General features: G+C 42.1%; 1 protein-coding gene across 2 annotated transcripts in view; it reads left to right on the forward strand.

The window, feature by feature from the left end:
• Nucleotides 1–2,538: 2,538 nt before the first annotated feature.
• The window catches only part of ube2d2 (ubiquitin-conjugating enzyme E2D 2 (UBC4/5 homolog, yeast)), a 48,249-nt gene continuing 27,760 nt past the window's right edge, over nucleotides 2,539–23,027 (forward strand). The window contains exon 1 of one of the 2 annotated variants that reach the window (XM_078550790.1): nucleotides 2,539–2,937. In XM_078550790.1, coding sequence (XP_078406916.1) covers nucleotides 2,914–2,937 — 24 coding nt within the window. In that variant the 5' untranslated portion in view covers nucleotides 2,539–2,913. The remainder of the gene's footprint in view (nucleotides 2,938–23,027) is intronic. The other variant, XM_078550791.1, reaches the window with a different exon arrangement.

The raw sequence follows: 23,027 nt of genomic DNA on the forward strand, positions 1-23,027 counted from the left end.
TGGTGCTTGTGTGGGCAGAATCTATGGTGGTGCATTTTCAAGAAGAATGTCCTCTTTTGAATTAAATTCTGCAATGTCCAGGGACTGAGAAGAATTGAGAGACAAACAGTTAGCACAGCATTGACATATTGGACATTAGCTGTTGATAGCCTTCAGAATGCAGCTTGAAATTGTCAAGCTGACTGAATGTGCAATTTGCTGAGGTGAATTAAGGGTTACAAGTAATAGCCAGACACCTGGTTCAGGTAGGTTGCCAGGCACATCATTTTATTTATTCATTCCTAGGATGTGAGCATCGCTGGCAAGGCTGACATTTAATGCACATCCCTAATTACTCTTGAAAAGGTGGCAACTCAATCATATGGTATAGGTAAATCCACAGTGCTGTTTGGAAGGGAGAGCCAAGTTTATAACTAGCTACAGTGATGGAATGGCAACATATTTTAAAGTCAGGATGGTGTGTGGCTTGGAGGGGAACTTGAGTTGGCAGTGTTCCCATGGGTCTGCTGCCCTTACCCCACTAGGGAGTAGAAGTCACTGATTTTGAAAGGTGCTGTCGAAGGAGGCTTAGCGAACTGCTGCAGTGCATCTTGTAGATGGTACACACTGCTGCCACTTTGCACCAGTGGTGGGGGGAGTGAATGTTTAAGGTGGTAAATGTGGTGCAGATGAGGTGGGCTGCATTGTCCTGGAGGAGGTCGAGCATGAATGTTGTTGGAGCTGCACTCATCTAGGCAAGTGGAGAGTATTCCATCACACTTATGACTTGTGCCTTGTAGATGGTGGACAGGCTTTAGGGAGTCAGGTGGTGAGTTACATGTTACAGAATTCCCAGCCTTTGACCTGCTCTTGTAGCCACAGTATTTATATGGCTGGCCCAGTTAAGTTACTGGTCAATTATAGCCCCCAGGATGTTGATAGTGGAGAATTTGAATGTTAAGAGAAGCTGGCCACATTCTCTCTTGCTGGAGATGTCATTGCCTGGCATTAAAATGGCAAGTGACATTTTCATCACACATTGGCCCAAGTCTGAATGTTGTTCTGGTCTTGCTACACACAGGCATGGACTGTGTCAGTATCTGAGGAGTTGCAAATGGTAGTGAACACTGTGCAATCATCAGGGAACAACCCCACTCCTGACCTTACGATGGAGGGAAGGACATTGATGAAGCTGCTGAAGATGACTGAGACTAGGACACTACCCTGAGGATCTCCAGCAGCAAAGTGCTTGGGCTGAGATAATTGGCCTCCAACCATCTTCCTTTGTGCTCGGTATGACTCCAACCAGTGGTGTTGGTGCAGTGATTAATGTAGAAAAAAGAGCAAGCATAAGGAATATTTCTTTCTGTAGGAACCACATTGTACATTGATTGGCAAATGGTTACATTTAGGTATTACATGATTGCATGTGCCATTCAGGTTTTAAGTGGAGATTTCACACTTGTCGCCTGCTGCAAAATGCTCTCTATAAAGCAAAAAAATTACAATATAAAACAATTGCAATAAACAGCTTGATCCTGGATTGGTACAAAATAAGCAAACAGTATCACTTTATGAAAGCAAGAGCCTTTTTTTTATAAAAATAAGTTGTGCAAAAATTAGCTCTGACATTCATAAACTGATACAATCTGCACTGGTTGCATATTTATTTACACTTATAGTTAAAACTGTGCTTACAATAGCAAGTGATGCATTCCTGAAGTCTGACCAAGGTCAGCTATTAATTTTACCAGATTTCTAATTTGGTAGCAAATATCTATTATCCAGAACTGCCAAGCATTACTCACTAGGTACCAAAATCTTATTTTCAAGCCTGAAAATTCAATCCATTTGACACATCAGTCTTAAAGAAAAACTTCATAATGCTTAGCCAGGTTATATGCATTCCTTGCAAAAGCTTCAATGCGAAGAGGAAGATTGGGATGGTCGTGGGGTGATCAAAGCCACACTGAGCGATGCTGCCGCTGTCCCTCACTCCCCAGGCTGAGACAGAGTTATACCGAACAATACTGCTCCCCGGAGTGAGACAGAGCCACGCTGAGTAATACGACTCCTCGGGGTGAAAGAGAGCCACAAAGAGTGGTACTCCTTCTAATGCAGACTGTCCCTACCCAGGGTGGGACAGAGCCACTCTGAGTGATGCGCCTCCTGCTGACTGTCACACCCCATTCCCCAGGGTGAGAGCCACTCTAAATAATACTCCAGCTGCGGACTCTCCCTCCCCGGAGTGCGGCAGAGTCACTCCGAACAAGGCTCCAGCTGCGGACTCTCCCTCGCCGGAGTGAGGCAGAGTCACTCCGAATAATACTCCAGCTCCGAACTCACCCCCTTTTCTGACGCCGACGCTGCGCCGGTTGCCCGCCTTCCCGCCCGCACTGCGCCTGCGCGCTCGGCCTTCCGCCACATCTCGCGAGAGCTGGGAGACAATCGAACCGAATCACCACTCCTGTATCGGTCCGCCGCTCACTTCCTTTTCCAGGGGGAGGGGGGTGAGGGGGGGGGGGTTGGTTACTGCTTAAAACCGGGAACGGGAGAGGGGGGGTGCGTAAAAGATATGACATATATATATAATATATACATATACAAACTCAATATAGAAACAGAAGTACAAAGCGGGAACCGGCGAGGCAGGGGATTAATAAAGGAAGCGAGTTAGAGGGTGTTCGGAATGAATGTTTTTTTCCACCTTCCCTGCAGCTGGCGGAGGGATACACTGGGACTACTTTAAAGCGGCCGGTCCCTTCCTTCCATTTTCTCGGTTTCTCCGAGCGGACTCGGCGGCTTTTCCGGGTTCGCCTTTAAACCCGGTTATTATCAGCAGAGAGATATAGAGAGAGAGAGAGAGCAGTACAGCACCACAGCCCAGCCCAGCCCAGTCCGCTAAACACACCTAAACCGCCCGGCACACCTAACATGGCTCTCAAAAGAATCCACAAGGTAATGGGGGAAGCGGCGCCCACACCAGCCGTTTATTGTCTCTCTCGCTCTCTCTCTGTGTGTTTTTATTAAGACTCCTTCCCCCACCACCCCACCTCCCTGGGTCCGGCCGTTCCGTCTCCCGATTGTTTCCGCCCCGGCTCGGCTCGGCCGCCATTTGCTGTGAGGCTTGGAGAAGGCCCCGGAGTCCAGGCCCAATCCCGGCCCGGTTTGGGTTTATGTTTGTTTGGGGGGGGGGGAGGAAACGGGACACGGGGGTTTTTTTTATTGGAGGGCGGGTGGGGGGGGGGGGGGTAAATGGGCCGTTATGAGCGGATTGGGGCGGGGGATAGGGAGGGTGGGGGAAGCCTCCCGGAGCCTCGGCGGAACTGCTTCCACCCCCACCCGCCCGCCCAGAGAGAAGGAGGAAGTGGCGGAGAGACGGGACGGCGGTGGCGGCTCGGTCTGCGGTTTCCATCGGGGGGCCCTGGGGAGGGGAGGGGAGGGCAGGGCGTGTGGGGGAAGGGAAGGGCCGCGCTGTTAGAAAATGTCACTGTGACAGCCCTTGACCTAGGCCTTGGTGCAGGGGGATTGCACCGATTCGCACTCGCCCAAGGCCCGATTGTCGAAACGCAGGAGGCTCGGGCCTTGCCAAACAGGCTGAGGGCGATGGTTGAGGACATAAGGCCCCGGGCGCCCATTTCTTTAATGCTCACTCTGGAAGTTGGCCCCTGCATCCTGTTTCCATGTGCGCTGCTTATTTTCTCTTCTCCGATCTGTCAGTTTTCTCTCCTCCTCTACTCTCCCCCCACCCTCCCCCAAAAAAAAATCAAAATCGATTTCCATTCCTCCTGTCTTAATTGACAAGTAGGAACTGGAGGAAGTAAATGTAACTTTTTAATGAGTAATGAAGTAAGGTTTTTGATGTGATTGTAGAGTTGAAAAAAATACTGTTTCTGTTGGTTGGGGATAGCCGACCAAATGGCCTTGAAGTTGCAAGTTTTAGTGAGTAAAGCCGCGTGTTTAATCTTTAGATTCTGCGAAAGGAAAACTAAAACGAATCAAGTAAACTTAAGAACAAGTTTAGCTCTATAATCTGCAGCTGATGTGTCCCTGTCACTACCTCCATTTTCGATACACAGATGTAGAGCATAGAGTTGCTGAAAGTTTCTGGTTCGTTTTTTACTTGAACCAAACATTATTGATAAGAGTTGAATATTTTGCATTATGTAATTGATGTGGAAATCTACACTTATTTGTTTCTAACTTTAAAATGTGAAATTTACCATATACGTGAACACATCTTTGTGGTCTCTTACTAGCTATGTTAGTAAATTATTTTTCATAAGAACCACATTTTTGTCTAATAAATATTAGCTTGCAAGTGTTTAACCCATGACCTGTTTCATTTGATAAGTTTTGTCTGTTAGCAATTGGGGTTGAAATGGCCTTCAAATTCAGAATTACTGCAGTGAGACTTCATAATTTTTATAATGTGGCATTGTATCCTGGTTTTGCATTCTGTTCTGTGGGTCTGTTTGATTATGACTGGTTGAATATTCCTTTAAAATAAAATCTGGGAAGTTTTTGACTGTCACCTGGCTTGAACATGGGTCACAATCAGTTGACCTAGTTTACCAAATTTTTAAGAACTGTTGTGCTATCAAGCAATACCTTGAATTTAAAATTTTCATCCTTGTATTCAAATTCTTCCATGGTCTTAACTCTCCCTATCCCTGCAATCCTTTGAGAACTGTGTTCCTTTAATCCTGGCCTCTTATGAATCCCTGATTTTCTTCATCCTGCCATTGGCAGCCAAGTTGTCAGTCATCTGGGCCCTGATCTTTGGAATTCTCTTCCACAATCTCTCCGTTTCTCAACACAAGTCTTTGACCAAGCTTTTGTCTGATGGCGCTCTCATCCACCTTGGAATGTTTTATATTAAAGTCGCTTTATAAATGCAAGTTTAATCTATTAAACTGAGGCTTTCAGAATTGGTCAGCTTTAGTAACAACTACATGAAGTTTCAAAATTTTGTTTGCTTTGATTCTTCATATTATTCGTTAAGATCATAAGCGCAATATTGAATTACTTTATCTTTTGCTGCAAACTAGTTTAGAAGTCAAAATAATTTGTGCACTCGCTTTTTAAGTAAACATGTTGGTCTTGCCTGAATTGGAATCCTGGGTACAATTCTGGAAAGACATGAGAAAGGCATGTATGCTTTGGAAAGGGTGCACTGAAGGGCAAATAAATTAATAGCTGTGATTAGACACCTGAGTTTCCAGGAGAAGCTTCTGAAGCTGGAAATGTTTACTTGGAGTATTGATGTGGTCTTGAGCACTGAAGATCCCATGACAATGGACACCATCATCAATATGTTTAACCAAGTCACAGATTCTGTAAAAAGTAGACAGAACTTTAAACTTGGATGAGGGAGGCTTGGAGGCTGAAAACAGTTTTGATTGAATTAATTTATACAGTGGGTGGTATTTGAATGGAATGGACTGCAAGGGGGGGCGTAGGAAACTGATTTATATTAGCAAAGTTAAAAGCTGGTTAATTATCTGGAGCAAAATTGGAGAGGGGCTTTGCTGATATCATGGTATGTATTTTCTAGCCATGGAGACTGACCAAATGAACTTCAGTGATCTTTTCTGATCTGTACACTGAGACAAATAAGAGTGGTTTGTTTAATATTTCCATTACTCATCACCTATCGGAACTGAGTACATATTTTGGAGTGGAAGATGTTCTTTTTCACATGACATCCCATTCTCCCATCACCCTATGCTTGTTGACCTACATTGGCTCCTGGCCCAGCAAAATTCTCCTCCTTCAGTTCAAATTCCTCTGTCTTCATCCCTCCATATCCCCGAAACCTCCTTCGGTCTGACACCCGTCCGAGAGACCTCTTCTAATTTGTGTCTTCACTTTCCTTTGCCCCATTTGGCTGTATCTTCAGCTGCCAAGGCCGTAAGCTCTCAAATCCCCATCCCCAACCCTTCCCCCCCATCCCCCAAACCTCTGTCTCATCCTCTCTCCTTAAGATGCTCATTAAAACCTACCTCCTTTGACCAAGCTTTTGATCAGCTGTCTTAATATCCCCTTGTGATTCAGTGTCAGATTTTGTCTTGCACCTCTATGAAGCACTTTGGGACATTTGTAGCATTAAAGCTGCTTTTACAAATGCACGCTGCTCCTTGTTAGTGCAGTAGCCACTTTTGAAGCTTTTTTTAACAAATGAAGTGTATTTAATTGTCTTTGTAGCATTCTAAAAATTATTTCCATTGTAGTTAACACTGGATTGGATCTGTAGGTTTTACAGAATGGTGTATAACAACATTGTGTTCATTTTTTCAAATATTTTTCTATGGTGCTTAGTCTCAAATGGCACATTCTTAGATTGCTCCTTTCATCTGTTATGGGCACTCGGATATACTACAGGTTCTACTTAACACTCTTTTATGTCCTTGTCATAAGTGGATTACAGAGCTCTTAACTTGGAACCTGGTGCTATATGTTCCAGGGATTAGCACAGTAGCTTGTGTAAATTGGTGTTTCCTTGCAAAAATTTAATGAGCTGAGTACCTAGCCCCTTTTTATTTGAAGTGGTAGTACCACCTATTATAAATTGTTTAAAGCAAGAAGCTGGCCATTTGGCTTGTCAAGTCTGTTGGTATTCTCCACCTGTCACAAGTCTGTTCTTACGTTCCAGATGTTTTTAAATTTTCTTTTTTGAGCAATATTTATTTTAAAATCTCTGCTTCAACAATGAGTTAATAGTAGCCAACTTCTGAGTTTTTCTAACTTTGCTTTTTAATTCCTGTTTGTAATTATTTTAAAATTTCTGACCACCTCAACATCTCACTAAATCATACCCATCAAAAGACTTGCTAGTTTCTTGGAGACTCCTGATATTCTGTTCTTTCCCTTATAGTTATCGACCAGACCATTTTGAAGAGATTATTTCATGTATTGTTTGCGAAAGAACAAATTGCATTTCTACTTTGATCATTTTTTGAAATCTAAGATTACTGGAATTTTGATTGACTTTACCCTTCCTGGGAAGGCAGGGTAAAGTGATCAGGGTTCCTAATCCTAATTAACATTATGAAATTTGTAGATGTTGGGAAGGGCAGAATCAATGCTAACTTTGGAACCAAGGTTCACAGCTTTTGGATACTTGCTGTTCAAGCTTGTGTGTGAAGAATGAGGTGCACAAGGGCTAGAACCTGTGGCACTATACCTCAACACTAACCATTGCAAATGGCTGTGGCAAGCTAAGGAGGAAATTAAGCTTGCACTATCCTCTTAAATTCCCAAAGGAGATCCTATGACCTGAAGGGAGGCTCTTTGGATGCCTAATGTGCTAGTATACACAACATATAAAGATGATGCAGCTGAACTTGAAGCCAAATTTTTGCTCCTGATTTCACTTTTTTAATAGGGTCTTTGGACGTGTAATAATATAAAAACTTGGGGGCTGCGTTTAATGGCAGCTGTCTGCTTATTTGGTCCATTTTGTTCTCAGTTCTGTTCATACTTTAAATTGAAAAGATTTCCTTAGAATGTGTTGGTGGATGGGGTGGGTAATCTTCTCTAATATGCAACACTTAAGATCACGGAGAGAATTTCTCACTTAAATTCCCAAACTAGCATCAAACGAAGTGTCACATAAGAAGAGAGTTTGTTAAAGTGTGTTTTATTGCCAGGTTAAGTTTGTGCCTAGTCACTTTTTTTCACCCAATCCTTGTTCAAATCTATGAACAAGATGAAGTTACTTTGAGGAAACTTCAATGATTATAACTTCCAAAATATATTTATTTATTTGAGTAGTGATTCTGTTTTGTACCACCCTTGGCCGAAACAGACTGGGGGTTGTGAAGCTTCTGGTAAATTTCTACACTCTGCAGTTTGCTTCAGTCCTAATATTGTTAAATGCTACCTGCTTCTAAACAAATACAGTATTGTTAGTATGAGAGAACCTGGAATGTAAATAAATAATACAAAAGCTGTAAGCCTGAAATCTTGGATTGTACAGTGCAATGAGGGTCTGCCTCTTTGGATACAGTACCCTTCTCGATCTGGAATCTGCCGTAGTTGTACTGAGTTCATTGCAATAATCAAAGCTCCATCAAATCCAGGTGAATTGAATTGTCTTGCTCTAGTACCGGCCTTAACCAGTTGGATCCGTGTATGTAGTCTTGGTCCAAGAAATAGATTTATTAACATTAACAGTAGGCAGGTTGCCCAAGGCAAATGACAAGAATTCTGCTTGAATCGCTGGGTAAGATGTGTTTCAATTGGCCAAGTCTGTAGTCTTTTTCTACAGACTGTGGAATTCATAAACCATGCTTTATTGAGGCTTATCTTGATCTCTGAAATGCTGTTGTGCAGTAATTGATGTGTAGTATTTTTGTATATTATATAATGGCCCTATGAAGCACCTTGGGATGTTTTATTACGTTAAAGGTGCTACTTTAATATAAGTTGCTGTTTAGACTAAACAATTGCCAAATAGCTTAAAATTATATAAGGGGAAATTTTCAAATTTGAGGATACAAAACTAGCTATTGGATTGTGGTTCTTCCTGCGCAATTTCCCGAATGCAAAGTGGCTGATTCTGTGCCAGTTTTACACCTTTGCTGTACAGGAGGGTTTTAATGCTAGTTTTTACTTTGCAAGCAACAGCATACAGATGAGGATCAGAGTTGTTTCTGGTCCTTTCAGATCTTGCTAAAAATAGCCTCTGCACCCAGTGTATTTTAGTTTTGTTGATTGGATTCTCAATGGCCTTTCTGTCTGGTGGAATATGAAGTGGTATTGTAGTGCAGGCTACCAGAAATTTGTTTTGCTCAGCTGACTTGTGCGTGAAAGCTTTGTTAAATTGAATATAGTAGTCCTTTCCAGGTGAGTGCAGATTATTGGCAGGTTTAGGGGCGATTTTCTCCTTTGATCAGCAGTTCATCTTTCTGTTTTGAATTTCTGTAAAATACTTTGTAAAGTGCACTGTTGAAAAACATTAAGTTGGCCTTGCTGATTTGAGTTTGACATCCAAAGAACCTTATAGATGGTGTAATTTTATAGAAGTGGGATTAACGATTCATAATGGCTGTTTTCCCCCAATTTTAATTTTCCATGATTTTAGAGCTTTAGGAAGTTCAGGGAAAGATGTACTGGAACTATGGAGAATAAGCAGGGAAGATTTCTGCAGTGTTGAATCATAGAATGATTGCAGTGCAGGAGGCCATTGAATTTCTTGTCAGTCCAGGACTCTACAAGAGCAAACCAGCTAGCCCCACTTCCCAACCCTGTCCCTGTAGCCCAGCAATTCTTTTCCTTGTCAGTTGCTTATCCAGTTCCCTCTTGAAAGCAATAATTGAACCTGCCCCCAGTGCACACAGGCAGTGAATTCCAGAGCAGTGAAATTTAATCACAAATCAATATACATTCTTTGACTTTATTCAGTGAAAAGAAACTGGAAATGTAACCTGTAAACTGTTCCCTGTTATTTATTTGAGTGCCTGGGTAATTTCTTTATGAATGGCGTCAATTTTTTTGGTGCATGTGCAGTAATTTAAAGGAACCAACTTGTGCACGGCTTGCATGGGCATTTGAGTTTCTGTGCAGTTGCGCAGCTTAGAGGGAACGTTGCCTGTAACTTTGAACCATTTTTATAGTAGATTCCTGATTTGTGATTTGTCAATTACAAAAGCAGGTCCATTCTGAAGCTTTAAAACTGTTATCTGCATTTTATTTTGTCCCCTGGTTAAACATGACTTGGAGATGGAGCTAAAGCATATATGCTCAAAGCACCAGTTGGCCCCTTGTCTGTGCTGGCTAACACAATCCAAAACTAGTCCAATTTCTCTAAAGCTTGTCTTCCTCTGCATCAAATCATTATCCAACTTTCCATTTTAAAAAAAGTAATAGTTTTTGGCTCAACCACTCCTTGCTAAAGCATTTCATGTTTTAATAATTCTCTGAACAAGACATTTCGCTTAACCTCCCTTTATATTTAACAATTTTTAATTGAATACCCTCTGACTATTGCTCTGATTGGGGTAGACAACATGCGTTATATCAAAACCTTTTGTAACTTCAAAAATCCATTAAATCTCCATTCGGCCTTTTCTGCTAAAATGGAAATAATTCTAATTTTCCATGTCTGGCATCATGGTGAATCAGTGCTGTGATTGTCTTTAATATTTCCATATTTGGGCTTTCTGGAATGTATACATTACCCAGCAATTGCTTATAGAATTTTATCATGTAACTGTGTACCAGATTATTAGTATAGAATTCCTTGTATATGCCACATTAAGTATTAAATGATTTCTGGTCAAGCAGTGCCTTGATTTTAAATTCTCATCTTTTTTAATTCTCTCCCATGGCCTTCCCCTTCCCTGTTTCTGTAGACTCCTCTAGACCTACAACCCTCAGATATCTGTTGTCATAGAGCTCTGACCTCCTGAACATCCCCAGTTTTTAACTGTTCCACCAGTGGTGCCTGTGTCCTTAGATGCCTAGGCCCTAAGCTCTGGAATTCCCTTCCTCTACCTCTACTTCATTTCCCTAGCTTTTGGTCACCTGATCTCATAATCTCCTTATGTGGCTTTGGTGTCTTATTTTGTTTTATGCTCCAGTGAAGCACCTTGAGACATTTTATAATGTCATGATGTAAGTGTATGTTGTAATGATCTTAGTGATGTGTTCAAGGAAGCAATTATGGGTGTAGGGGCAAAGAATTCAAACACTGAATAGATGCTCTTTGCATGTCATGGGTGCAGTAGCACATGATCTATTTGGTATGCAAGTTGGCAGCTGTTGTGTCCTATCTCATGCAAATACCTCAAAGCCCTGAGCGTTCACTTGCTTCAGTTACTGATAACCCCTTTCACTCAGACAGGTGGATTTGAACTCGATACATCTTGAGGTAGTGGTTCTTCAGTGTCCTTGGGTTTCAGCTGAACAGTTATCTAGCTGTGGCACTCTTTTGATTAAGGGCTCAGTTAGGACATATTTGGATGAAGCAGGGTAAGGGAAGAAGCAGGGTAAGGTAACCATTAATGGCATAATCTTAAAGCCAGTTCCATTTCACCTTTTATATTGTGCTGAAAAACTGCCTAGGAGTCAAAGGGCCATATAACATTTCTGCAAAAGCATACTATTTCTTTTTATTGGCGTCTTTACAGTGAGCTGTGCAAGTTGTTGTGGAGGGAAAAGAAAACAATTTTTTTTTAAAAACTCATGAGAAAATGTGCTTGCCTTGCTCTCCTTTGTTGCAAAATGATGCAATTGGCATCAAAGATTATAATTTAGAGATGCATGCCCCAAGCCATTTAGCACTGATATTTAAGTTGCTTCTGGGCTATTGCTTATGACCATGTGCTTTGAAATCTTCCCATTCATTTGCGCAGAGCAATAGCAACCTGACCTGGAGTATAATGCTCGATTTGAACGTGCATCAGTGCACAGCTCTGCAATTTCCCCACTAATAACCAAACTTTAAAAAATATAATTCATGTTCATCTATTATGGGATGGGTTCGAACTAGTTCCGCAGTAATAGATATAGGCTGATAAGCTAATTAGGGTAGAAATATCCCCCAAGTTGTGCAATTTAAACTGAGCCAACTAAAATATTTTTAAGCTGAGTTTTTATCTGGTCAATATGCAGAGGTTAAGGTACTGAAATGAAAGTTTGTACTTGCTGTTGAAAGCTTAATCAAATTCATTTTCTCCAATAGTTAAGCATGTGGTGAAGATAGAAATGTTATGATTTGGTTGGATAAATGTATGACCATAAGTTCATGATGTCATTTATGTAGACAGACTGGAGAATTGTTCTTTAGAAGCTCGAGGGAAGATCTAATAGAGGTGTTAAAAATTGAGGGTTTTGATAGGGTGAAATGGTGTGGTAAGCAGGCGATATAGAGTTAAGGTAATTAACAAGCGAGTCAGGGTGGAGGGTGGTCGGAAGATGAGTGTTTTCTCTATACAGCAGGTTATAATCTGGATGAGCTGCCTGAGAGGGTTAAGGAAGCAGCTTAATATAGATTTGAGGACAATTGGATATGTACTTAAGGGGAAAAAAAATGCAGGGCAATGGGGAAAGAGCAAGAGAATGGGACCAATTGGATAGTTCTTTCTAAGAACTGACACAGCCATGATTGGCAAAACTGTCCTTCTGCTCTATGATACAATGAGGAAGGTCGGCACGCCAACCAACAGTATTGCTACGTATAATTAACACAAGTCATGGAATTGATGGTGAATTCCAGTCCTTAGCCCTGGAAAAAAAAACACTATTCCCTTGTATGGTTGAGCACTGAAACCACTTTTTTGATTCTCACCCAATGGTGGCAAGAATCATACCTTGTCAGATGAGTTGTTAATCAATTATAACTGAATCAAGTTCAGTTTGCTGAGCAGATGACCATTATCTGTCTGCTGAATCTAAATCTTGTAAATTAATACTTGTTTTGAGTTTAGTCCTTGGGAATGCAACCCTTCCTATTTCACATTCATAATGATCACTCCCAGGTATTGCAACCAGATTGGGAGTTGATTGCCCTCTGCACCAAAGTTGCATTTTTCATCGCTTCCTGTATTAGCTGTTCAGGGATTTCCTTGAGAATTCCAGTCACTGCTAAATTATGGATGGTTCTGTGCTGTAGGGCATTCCCATTACAAATTAGATTAATTAATTTCACATGTGATCCTTGCAGCAAGTAGACTGAGACAACTTTCATTCCTCAATTTGGGATTAGAGTTAACCCGGTCCAGAAGTGAAAGTTTGATGTCCCAGACATGTATCCCCCAGCTTTCTTCAGAATTCTTTTGTGATTTTATTGTTGCTTATGATCATAGTTAATGATTTGAGATTTTACTAAATGCTCCCTTGAACTCATTTGTGCCCATGCATATCAAATGGAAAAGGTGGTGGAAAACAAAGAAGTAAAAAGATTGGGGTATGGCCCCATCACAGGACACACTAGCATAATTTGTCATATTTGCGTAGCTGGCAGTGTATCCTGCTCAAGTTTTCTTTTTTCTCTTTCTCTCCCCCCTCAAGACACTACATCTTAATCCTTTCTTCCCTCATTCCCTTTGATCAGATGATATTCTTCTATTTACCTTGGACTACAAAGTGCCACCTTTCCTATTTTGTTTTCGGACTGCATTTACTGATTAGTCATTAGTAGCTTTCATGCAAGATTGAATCTCTGCTAACAGCAATAGTTGCTGCCCTAGCCCTGAACTAGGAGATTTCTCTAGTATCTCTCCTGTTATCCCTTCATGCCTTCTCCAAGCTAGTCTATTTATCTAGAGATCCACTTCCTATTCCCTTGATCCTATTCCCACTAAACTGCTGACCACTGACTTCTCTTCCTGGTCCCAGTGTTGGCTGATAATGTTAATGGCTCCTCCCTCTTTAAATCTACCATCATCCTCACTTCACCCTACCATTCTTACAAATTACAACCTAATTTCCAACTTCCCTTTTCCTCTCAAGTCCTTGAACATGTCGCCTGCCAAATCCATGTCCATCATGCTCAAACTCCATGTTTGAATCCCTTCAATGTAATTTCTGCCCCTCCCATTGTACTAAAATTGCTTTCATCAAAATCACAGATGATATCCTATCTAACTGTGAAAAAGTTAAACTATCCCCCCTCATTGTTCTTGACCTGTCTGCAGCCTTTGACATGGTTAACTACACCATCCCCCTTGAACACACCTCCACTGTCATTCAGTTAGTTGGGACTGCACCTGCATGATTCCATTCTTATCTGTCTAATCATAGCCAGAGTATTACTTGCAATGTCTTCTGTTCTGCTGCACACCACTGCTTCTGATGCTCCACCAAGGATCTGTCCTTGGCCACCTACTTCTCATCTACAAGCGGCACATCTGACATCCAAAAAGCATGTCGGTTTTCACTTGTAGAGATGGATGTTGTCAGCTTACCTCACCACTAACCCCTGACGACTCCACTATCACTGAATTATTAGACTGAAAATTCCTTTCAGTTAAATATTGGAAATACTGTTCTGCTTAACTCCTCTTCCCTGCTCTTTACACACACACATCCTCTCTCCTCTCCTCTCTCCCCCCACCCCCACACACACACACCAAGCAAAAGGAGAAATTTTCAGACCTGCCACAATAGGAAAAGAATGCATTGTTGATGGAAGTAACACCTGCACTCGCTTAATTTAACCCGTTCATGATAAGTATAATAGTCTGTGAAGGATTGTCAGCCATGCACTGTTGGATGCTGAATGTATTAGACTCGGGGCATCCAATTGTTTTGGCAATTGGAGCCCCTGATTTCCGGTTATTACCAGCTAAGCCTCAGACTCTTCCTTGCCATTATTGTGATTCCTTATGTCTCTGTTGCTATTTTACCCAATTACTTTAAATCTGTGATCTTGTTCCTGATCCTTCCACCAATGGAACAGTTCCTCCCTACCTACAGTGTCCAGCCCCCTCCAGGCTTTGAATACCTCTATCAAATCTCCTCATGATGCTCTTTTCTCCAAGGAAAACAGCCCCAACTGCTTCAATCTATTTTTGTAACTGAAGTTCCTAATCCCTGGAACCATTCTCATGATTTTTTTCTTGCACTGTCTCTAGTACTTCACATTTTTCCTAGTGTGGCATCTGGAACTGGACACAGACTCCAGCTGAAGCTGAACCAGTGTTTTATATATATTTAATATAGCCTCCTTGCTCTTGTACTCTCAGTCCCTGTTAAAGCTTAGGATGCTGTATGCTTTGTTAACTGCTTTTTAAACCTGCCCTACCACCTTCAGTGACTTGTGACGTATACACCCAGGTCTCTCTGCTCCTGTACCCCATTTAGTAGTTTACTAAGAAATAACAGTTCACATATACTTAATCTAAATAGGCAGAAAAGTATACTACCATAATAAGTGAGAATGGTTTACCTGTCCCAGATCGGAAAATGGATTGGGAAATCTGGGGGATGCTTATCTCCATGGCTGATGGTGGCAGTCTTCTCAGACAGTTCACTGGTCCTGGATCAGACAAAAGGATGAATGAAGCTGACCTCCATAGCTGGAAATGGCAGTTCCTTCTGTTTTGCTAGCTCAAGACGACGGAGGAAAAATGTTAGATTGAAGCCAGCATGAATCACTTCGAAAAGCTCCCCTCTTCCAAAGTTGTCTTGTCTTAAGCTAACCAAGGTGTTGGGCAGGAGCCAACATTAGTCCACCTCTAATATCTCTTCCGTTCGAAGTGATTTTTCCCTATCACGAGTCTGTTTATATACCTTTTATTTCTGGGAGGCTTATGCCTATCATTTGTTCAGCTGCCCTGTGGCACAGGACACATCATCTCAGTTCCAGGGCATCACTGCAGGAGTTCCTCAAGATAGTGTCCTAGGCCCAACCATCTTCAGCTGCTTCATCAATGCCTCCTTCCTTTGGAAGAGGAGACCTTCATAAGGTCAGAAGTGGGGATGTTGGCTGATGATTGCACAATGCTCAGCACCATTCAAGACTCCTCAGCTACTGACGCAGCCCATGTCCCAATGCAGCAGGACCTGGACAATATCCAGGCTTGGGCTGGCAAGTGGCAAGTAACATTCATGTCATGCAAATGCCAGGCAATGACCATCTCCAACAAGAATGAATCTAACCATTGCCCCATGACATTCATTGGCATCACCATTGCTGAATCCCCCCACGAACAACATCCTGGGGGTTACCATTGACTAGAAACGGAACCGGACTAGCCATATAAATACTGTGGCTACAAGAGCAGGTCAGAGCCTCGGAATCCTGCAGCAAGTAATGTGACACGAGACTCCCCAAAGCCTGACCAGCATCTACATGGCACAGGAGAATGATGGAATACTCTCCACTTGCCTAGATGAATGCAACTCCAACAACACTCAAGAAGCTTGACATCATCCCCTCCACAAACATTCACTCCTTCCATCACCGACACACAGTGGCAGCAGTGTGTATTATCTATAGGATGCACTCCAGGAACTCACCAAGGCTCCTTAGCACCTTTCAGACCCTTGACTGCTACCACCTAGAAGGACAAGGGCAGCAGACTGAAAGAGCCCCTCCAAGCCACTCACTGTCCTGACTTGGAAATACATCGCTGTTCTTTCACTGCTGGGTCAAAATCCTGGAACACTCTCCCTAACAGCACTGGGTGTACCTACACCACCTGGATTGCAGCAGTTCATGAAGGCAGCTCACCACCACCTTCTCAAGGGCAATTAGGGATGGGCAATAAATGCTGGCCCAGCCAGCGCCATCCACATCCCATGAATAAGTGAAAAAAAATATTCCAGGCAATCCCTCCTGTTTCCATTGGAAGCCCATGAAGTCATCTTGTGACTATCACTTGCCAGAATGCCCTACTTAACCATAAGAGAATTGGTTTACATATGGGTCATGAGGTCACCTCACCCCCCCCCCCCCCCCGCCCCATCAGAATTAGTAATGTCTCATTTCAGTGGTTGCGCTAGAGATGTCATTGATAGAGATAATGGCCTTTGCTACCTTGTTTCAGTCCAGGAAGCTGCTATGGGATCTCACTTTATAAGAGAGCTATTCCCATAATCAACAAATTTGAGTATTTTATATAGTTATTTCTTACAGTAGACTGAACTGCCAATGTCAGCCCCAAATCCTTTTTTACAATTTTTGTTTTAAAAGTTCTGTTAACATCCAACAAGACTGTGGTGAAATTCAATAATTTCAGTTTCCAATGTGTAAATTGTTTTTTGCCTGACCGGTATTTAAGCTGCAAGTGATTGGAAGCCTACCATTCTGGAAGTCCTTCCAACCCCTTGTGGGTTGCAAGGATTTGAAATTTTTTGCAGGAAAGTGTACATTACTGACTCATCCTTTGGAATAACATTACATTTCTCCCAGGTGATTTCCTGCTTTCTCAATTGTAGAAGATAATCAGGTTGCAATTATACAAGCTTTCCAACTTTAAAGTTTCTTTCACAGAAATTGAAAAGTCAGTCTTAAAGCAACAATAAGGTATTGTGTGGTATATCATTTGGGAATTTACATTTTTTGGTTGGAGCATTAAGTTACATTTGAGATGTAACTTGAGGTAAGTGCACTCCTCCATCTCTGGCTGAGCCTCCTCCTTTACCTGAAGCAACTTATATAATGCCTTATGTGAATGCCCAGTCATGTGATTTTGAATTTGGACCCTGTCCATTTCTCATCTTAGCTCAACAAAAGCAAATACTGTAGGTGCTGGAAATCTGAAATAAAAACAGAAAATGCTAGAAACACTCGGCATTCTGGCAGTATCTGTGGAGAGGGAAAGAGTTAATGTTTCAGGTATGTAACCTTTTATATTGTGGTGATAGGCCATTCATCTCCGTTCCAAAGCTTAACTGCAGGTGTTCCTCCGTAGTTTGAGGCTTGACCATCTTCAGCTGCTTTGTCAATGATCTTTTCTCCCTCACAAGGTCAGAAGTGGGAATGTTTGCTGATTATTGCGCAGTGTTCCATGCAATTCAGATACTGAAGCAGTTGTGCCTGCTTGCAGCAAGACCTGGACAACATTCAGGCTTGGGCTGATTAATTGCAATGTAACGTTATCACGAGTGTTAGGAAATGACATCTCCAACAAGAGAGCATCTAATCATTTCCCCTTGATGTTCAAGCCGTTACTGTCACTGAGTCCCCCACCATCAGCATCCTGGGGATTGAAATTGATCAGAAACTTAACTGGACTAGCCAGATAAATATTGTGGCTGCAAGAGCAGGTCTGAAGCAGGGAATTCCAAGGTAAGTAACTCCCCAAAGCCTATCCACAATCTGGAGTACACTCCACTTGCCTGGATGAGTACAGCTCCAAAACATTGAAGAAGTTCAGCACCATTAGGACAAAGCAGCCTGCTTGAATGCCCCATCCACAACCTTAAACATTCATTTCCTCCACCACTGGTGCATGGTTGCAGCAGTATGTACCATATGCAAGATACACTGCAGCAACCTGCCTGCTTTGACAGCATCTCGCAAATCTGCAACCTCTACTAGCTAGAAGGACGAGAGCAGCAGATGCATGGAAACGCCACCATCTGCAAGTTCCCCTCCAAGAGGAAAGATTGAGCAGGTTAGGCCTATACTTATTAAAGTTTAGAAGAGTGATAGGTGATCTTATTGAAATATAAAAATTCTGGGGGACATGACAGGGTGGATGCTGGGAGGATCTTGTGGGGGAATCTAGAAATAGGGGACACAGGTTAAAAATAATGGGGTTCTCATTTAAGATGGAGATGAGAATTTTTTTGATGGTTATTCTGTGGCATTTACTGCCCCAGAGAGCAGTGGAGGCAGGGTCATTGAATAAATTCAAGGCTGAGTTAGACAGGTTTTTGTTTGGCAAGGATTGGGGGTGCAGGGGTGGGTGGGGGGGGGTGCAGACAGAAGTGGCATTAAGGCCATAATCAGATCAGTCACTATCTTATTGAATGGCAGAGCAGGCTTGAGGAACTGACTGACTACTCATACTTCATATGATCCAAGCCACACACCATACCGACTTTGAAATAAATCATCGTTCCATCACTGTCACTGATCACAATCCTGGAAGCACTCTGGGTGTATCTGCACTTCATAAACTGCAGTGGTTCAAGTAGGCAGCTCACTACCATCTTTTCAAGGGTGGTTAGGAATGGGCAATAAAATGCTGACCTTGTCACATCCCATGAAGGAATGATTTTTTAAAAAAAACTTAGCCTCCTGCCCATCTTGTGTAACTTTGATTGATAAAGTTCTACCTCTGCTCGACTAATAACTTGGTCAAATTCTTTTTTTATTAAGACAATGGTTTAAGTCGAGATCGTCGTTTAAGTGACCAGGTATGGTGACGATCTACGATTTCACTATTTACTCGGCACTTAATAAAAAGCCCTCTGGACTAACCCACTCCCCTGTATTTCTAAATCCAATTGTAAAACTGATAAACAACTAGCCATGGGATTTAGAATGGGTTATCTTCATTCTAATTGTCATCGCTACGATCTAAAATATCATGTTTCAATATTTAACAATCTGAAAATTCAATTTCTATTCCTTCAGTAAGGAATGATGACTTCTTACACATCCTTTCTGAACATTGTCTAACATGTGGCATCATTTGGTTTCCATGTCCTATGTTATACAGTACCTTCACTATTTTACAGTTGATGCTTAACAGCAATGCTAGGCATATCTTGCAGTAATTGGTGGCATCCTCCCCTTTGTCAACATTGAATTAACACTACATCTATTGAAGAATTTGCCATCCTAGTACACCATACTTCAAAGGCTTTCAATAACAATGGTTCAGCTTGAGCAAAAATACTTCTCATACTCCTGTATCCATTCAATTCTTGGCATTCTCTATTTTCTATTGCCCATTCCATCCCAGCTAGTTCAGTGGCTACGTTGGTTTGAACAGGCAGAGATTTGTCTAACATTAGAATTTCTGCAGGAGTTTTGGGGGCTGCCACCTGTGAACTGATACAGAAGTCTAACAACGTGTGTAAAATCCTGGCAAATTTTAATGAGTCAGCCTATAGCTCCCTTTCCTGCTACTAATCACTGGATTTGCTGCACCTGTTTCTGCCCTTGTATGCAAAGTTTGGGCTGAACAGCACTCAGTTCTTCTCCATTATGGTGACTAGACCATAATCATATGTAAAGGAAGATCAGCGTGTTTGTCAATCAATGAATTGGTCACAGATTTCCATTTGAAAATAATGTAATCCCATGTGGTCAGGCAACTGCCATACTGGACAAGGCCCTTGTACTTCCCTCAATAGCCAACCTTCTCTGCTACAACATAAAAATATCCATCCATTGTCATAGAATTTTATAAGCACAGAGGGAGGCCATTGATCCATTTGGACATTTTGGAAAATTAATACTTTAACCTGGCCTGCACAGCATGAATTCCCAGTGAATGTACTGAATGACGAATCAAAACTCTTTTATATTTCATTTGAAGTTCTTTGACCAGCCCAAACTTACGGTGACCACCGTTGTTTGGTAGGCCAGCCTTCCTCCAAGCATAAATGGACTGAATACCAACATAGTATTGTTCTACTGCACCTCACTGATTTACCAGTAAAGCTATCAGTAAAGCAAACAACTACTTACGCTTCCAGTTTCTGCATTCTTCATTACTATTTATTTTATTTGCTATTTTTCTTGGTCTATCTGCACTTTTTCTATATATTTTTGCCTTGGTTTTCACTTAATCCGCCCAGTAAGCCATCAAGTATGTTAAATTTTCATCACCTTCCATAACCACAGCCATCTTTAAAACAGCTGATGCTGTGGTTAATCCTATACAGTTAGAGGGTTTTAAGTGGGATTTGAACCCCGCATCTCCTGACTGGATGACAGGAATATTATCACAAACCAAAGGCTCATTCCGCTTCCTTGGTGTGAAATGAGAATAACAGCTTTAATTTGTACAGTAGCCCTGTTTAATAATGATTCTTTATCTACAGAATTTCCATTATGAATCTAAGTTGTTTCCTTAAAATTAAAATGTTTCCTTTAAACTAGCCAGTTATATAAAAGAAGATTGCAAGAGTTTTTTTAGACATACAAAGGGTAAGAGAGAGACAAAAGTGGACAATGACGCTGGAGAAGTAGTAGTGGGGAACAAAGAAATGGCGGAGGAACTGAATAGGTACTTTGCGTCAGTCTTCACCGTGGAAGACACGAATGACATCCCCAAAGTTCAAGAGAGACGGGGGGAGGCAGATGTGAGTCTGGTGGCCATTACCAAGGAGAAAGTGCTAGGAAAACTGAAAGGTCTGAAGGTGGATAAATCTGGACCAGATGGATTACAGCCCAGAGTTCTGAAAGAGATAGTGGAGGCGTTAGTGGCGATCTTTCAGGAATCACTGGAGTCAGGGTGGGTCCCAGAGGACTGGAAAATCGCTAATGTAACCCCCCTGTTTAGGAAGGGAGTGAGGCAAAAGAAGGGAAATTACAGGCCAATTAGCCTGACCTCGGTCGTTGGTAAGATTTTAGAGTCCATTATTAAGGATGAGATTTCAGAATACTTGGAAGTGCGTGGTAAAATAGGGCAAAGTCAGCATGGTTTCATCAAGGGGAGGTCATGCCTGACAAATCTGTTAGAATTCTTTGAGGAAGTGACGAGTGGGTTAGACAAAGGAGAACCAATGGATGTTATCTACTTGGACTTCCAGAGGGCCTTTGACAAGGTGCCGCAGAGGAGGCTGCTCAGTAAGATAAGAGCCCATGGTGTTAGAGGCAAGGTACTAGCATGGATAGAAGATTGGCTGTCTGGCAGGAGGCAGAGAGTGGGGATGAGGGGGTCCTTCTCAGGATGGTGGCCGGTGACTAGTGGAGTTCCACAGGGGTCAGTGTTGGGACCACAACTTTTCACTTTATACATTAATGATCTAGATGAAGGAACTGAGGGCAATCTGGCTAAGTTTGCAGGTGATACAAAGATAGGTGGAGGGACAGGTAGTATTGAGGAGGTGGGGAGGCTGCAGAAGGATTTGGACAGGTTAGGAGAATGGGCAAAGAAGTGGCAGATGGAATACAACGTGGGGAAGTGTGAGGTCATGCACTTTGGTAGGAAGAATAGAGGCATAGACTATTTTCTAAATGGGGAGAGAATTCAGAAAGGGACTTGGGAGTCCTAGTCCAGGATTCTCTTAAGGTTAACTTGCGGGTTGAGTTGGTAGTTAGGAAGGCAAATGCAATGTTGGCATTTATTTCGAGAGGACTAGAATATAAAAGCAGGGATGTGCTGCTGAGGCTTTATAAGGCTCTGGTCAGACCACATTTAGAATATTGTGAGCAATTTTGGGCCCCATATCTCAGGAAGGATGTGCTGGCCCTGGAGAGGGTCCAGAGGAGGTTCACGAGAATGATCCTAGGAATGAAAGGCTTAACATATGAGGAACGTTTGAGGACTCTGGGTCTATACTCGATGGAGTTTCGAAGGATGAGGGGGATCTGATTGAAACTTACAGAATACTGAAAGGCCTGGATAGAGTGGTCGTGGGGAAGATGTTTCCATTAGTAGGAGAGACTAGGACCCGAGGGCACAGCCTCAGAGTAAAGGGAAGACCTTTTAGAACAGAGATGAGGAGAAACTTCTTTAGCCAGAGAGTGGTGAATCTATGGAATTCATTGCCACAGAAGGCAATGACCTGTGGAGGCCAGGTCATTGAGTGTATTTAAGACCGAGATAGATAGGTTCTTGATTGGTAAGAGGATCAAAGGTTATGGGGAGAAGGCGGGAGAATGGGGTTGAGAAACTTATAAGCCATGATTGAATGGCGGAGCAGACTCGATGGGCCGAATGGTCTAATTTCTGCTCCTATGTCTTATGGTCCTTGTTAAAAGCTCAAAATGTGCACCTACTCTTCTATCTTGCATGTTGTCTACCCTGTTTCCTGCAGCTTTTGTTTTAATACTAGACAAATAAAATATGAGCAGTGAAACTGAGTTGTAAAGCAGTAATAGGTTCAATGGGTAAGCTTGTCAACTTGGTATTTCCATTCTTAATGCAGAAAGTTAAGGGAAGGCCTGATAGAAATATTCAAAATCAAGGGGTTTGGATTGAACAAGCAGGGAAGAAGTGTTTTCACCTGGCAAATTGATCAATCAGAGATAATGAATTTAAAATAATTAGCAAAAGAAGCTAGTCAGGGGTATGGGGGGGGGTGTTGGGTGAGTAGGAGGTGAGAATTTCTTTTAAGGGTTGTTGAGGTCTGGAATGCATTATCTGCCAGGATGAAATTCAATTCCATTGGAACTTCAAGAAGACAATTGAACAAGTATTTGAGAGTTAATTTGCAGGGTTATGGGGTGGTTTGGTGTAAGCTGTGATGGACAAATAAGAATTCTTTTTCAAAGATTTGGCACAAGTACAATGGGCTGAATGGTCTCCTTCTGTGCTGTAAGATCCTATCTGTTTACAGTAAAGTTCCACCATTCGCGGGGGTTACATAATGGTGAAATCGCAAATGACGAACATGCTTTACATTGGGAGTGAATTAGATAGGTTCCAGCAATGCAAGGGGCAGCATTGGTTTGTGCAGTTAGTGTA

This window comes from Cetorhinus maximus, chromosome 10 (genome assembly GCF_964194155.1).
Source record: "Cetorhinus maximus chromosome 10, sCetMax3.hap1.1, whole genome shotgun sequence".
Classification (NCBI taxonomy): domain Eukaryota; kingdom Metazoa; phylum Chordata; class Chondrichthyes; order Lamniformes; family Cetorhinidae; genus Cetorhinus; species Cetorhinus maximus.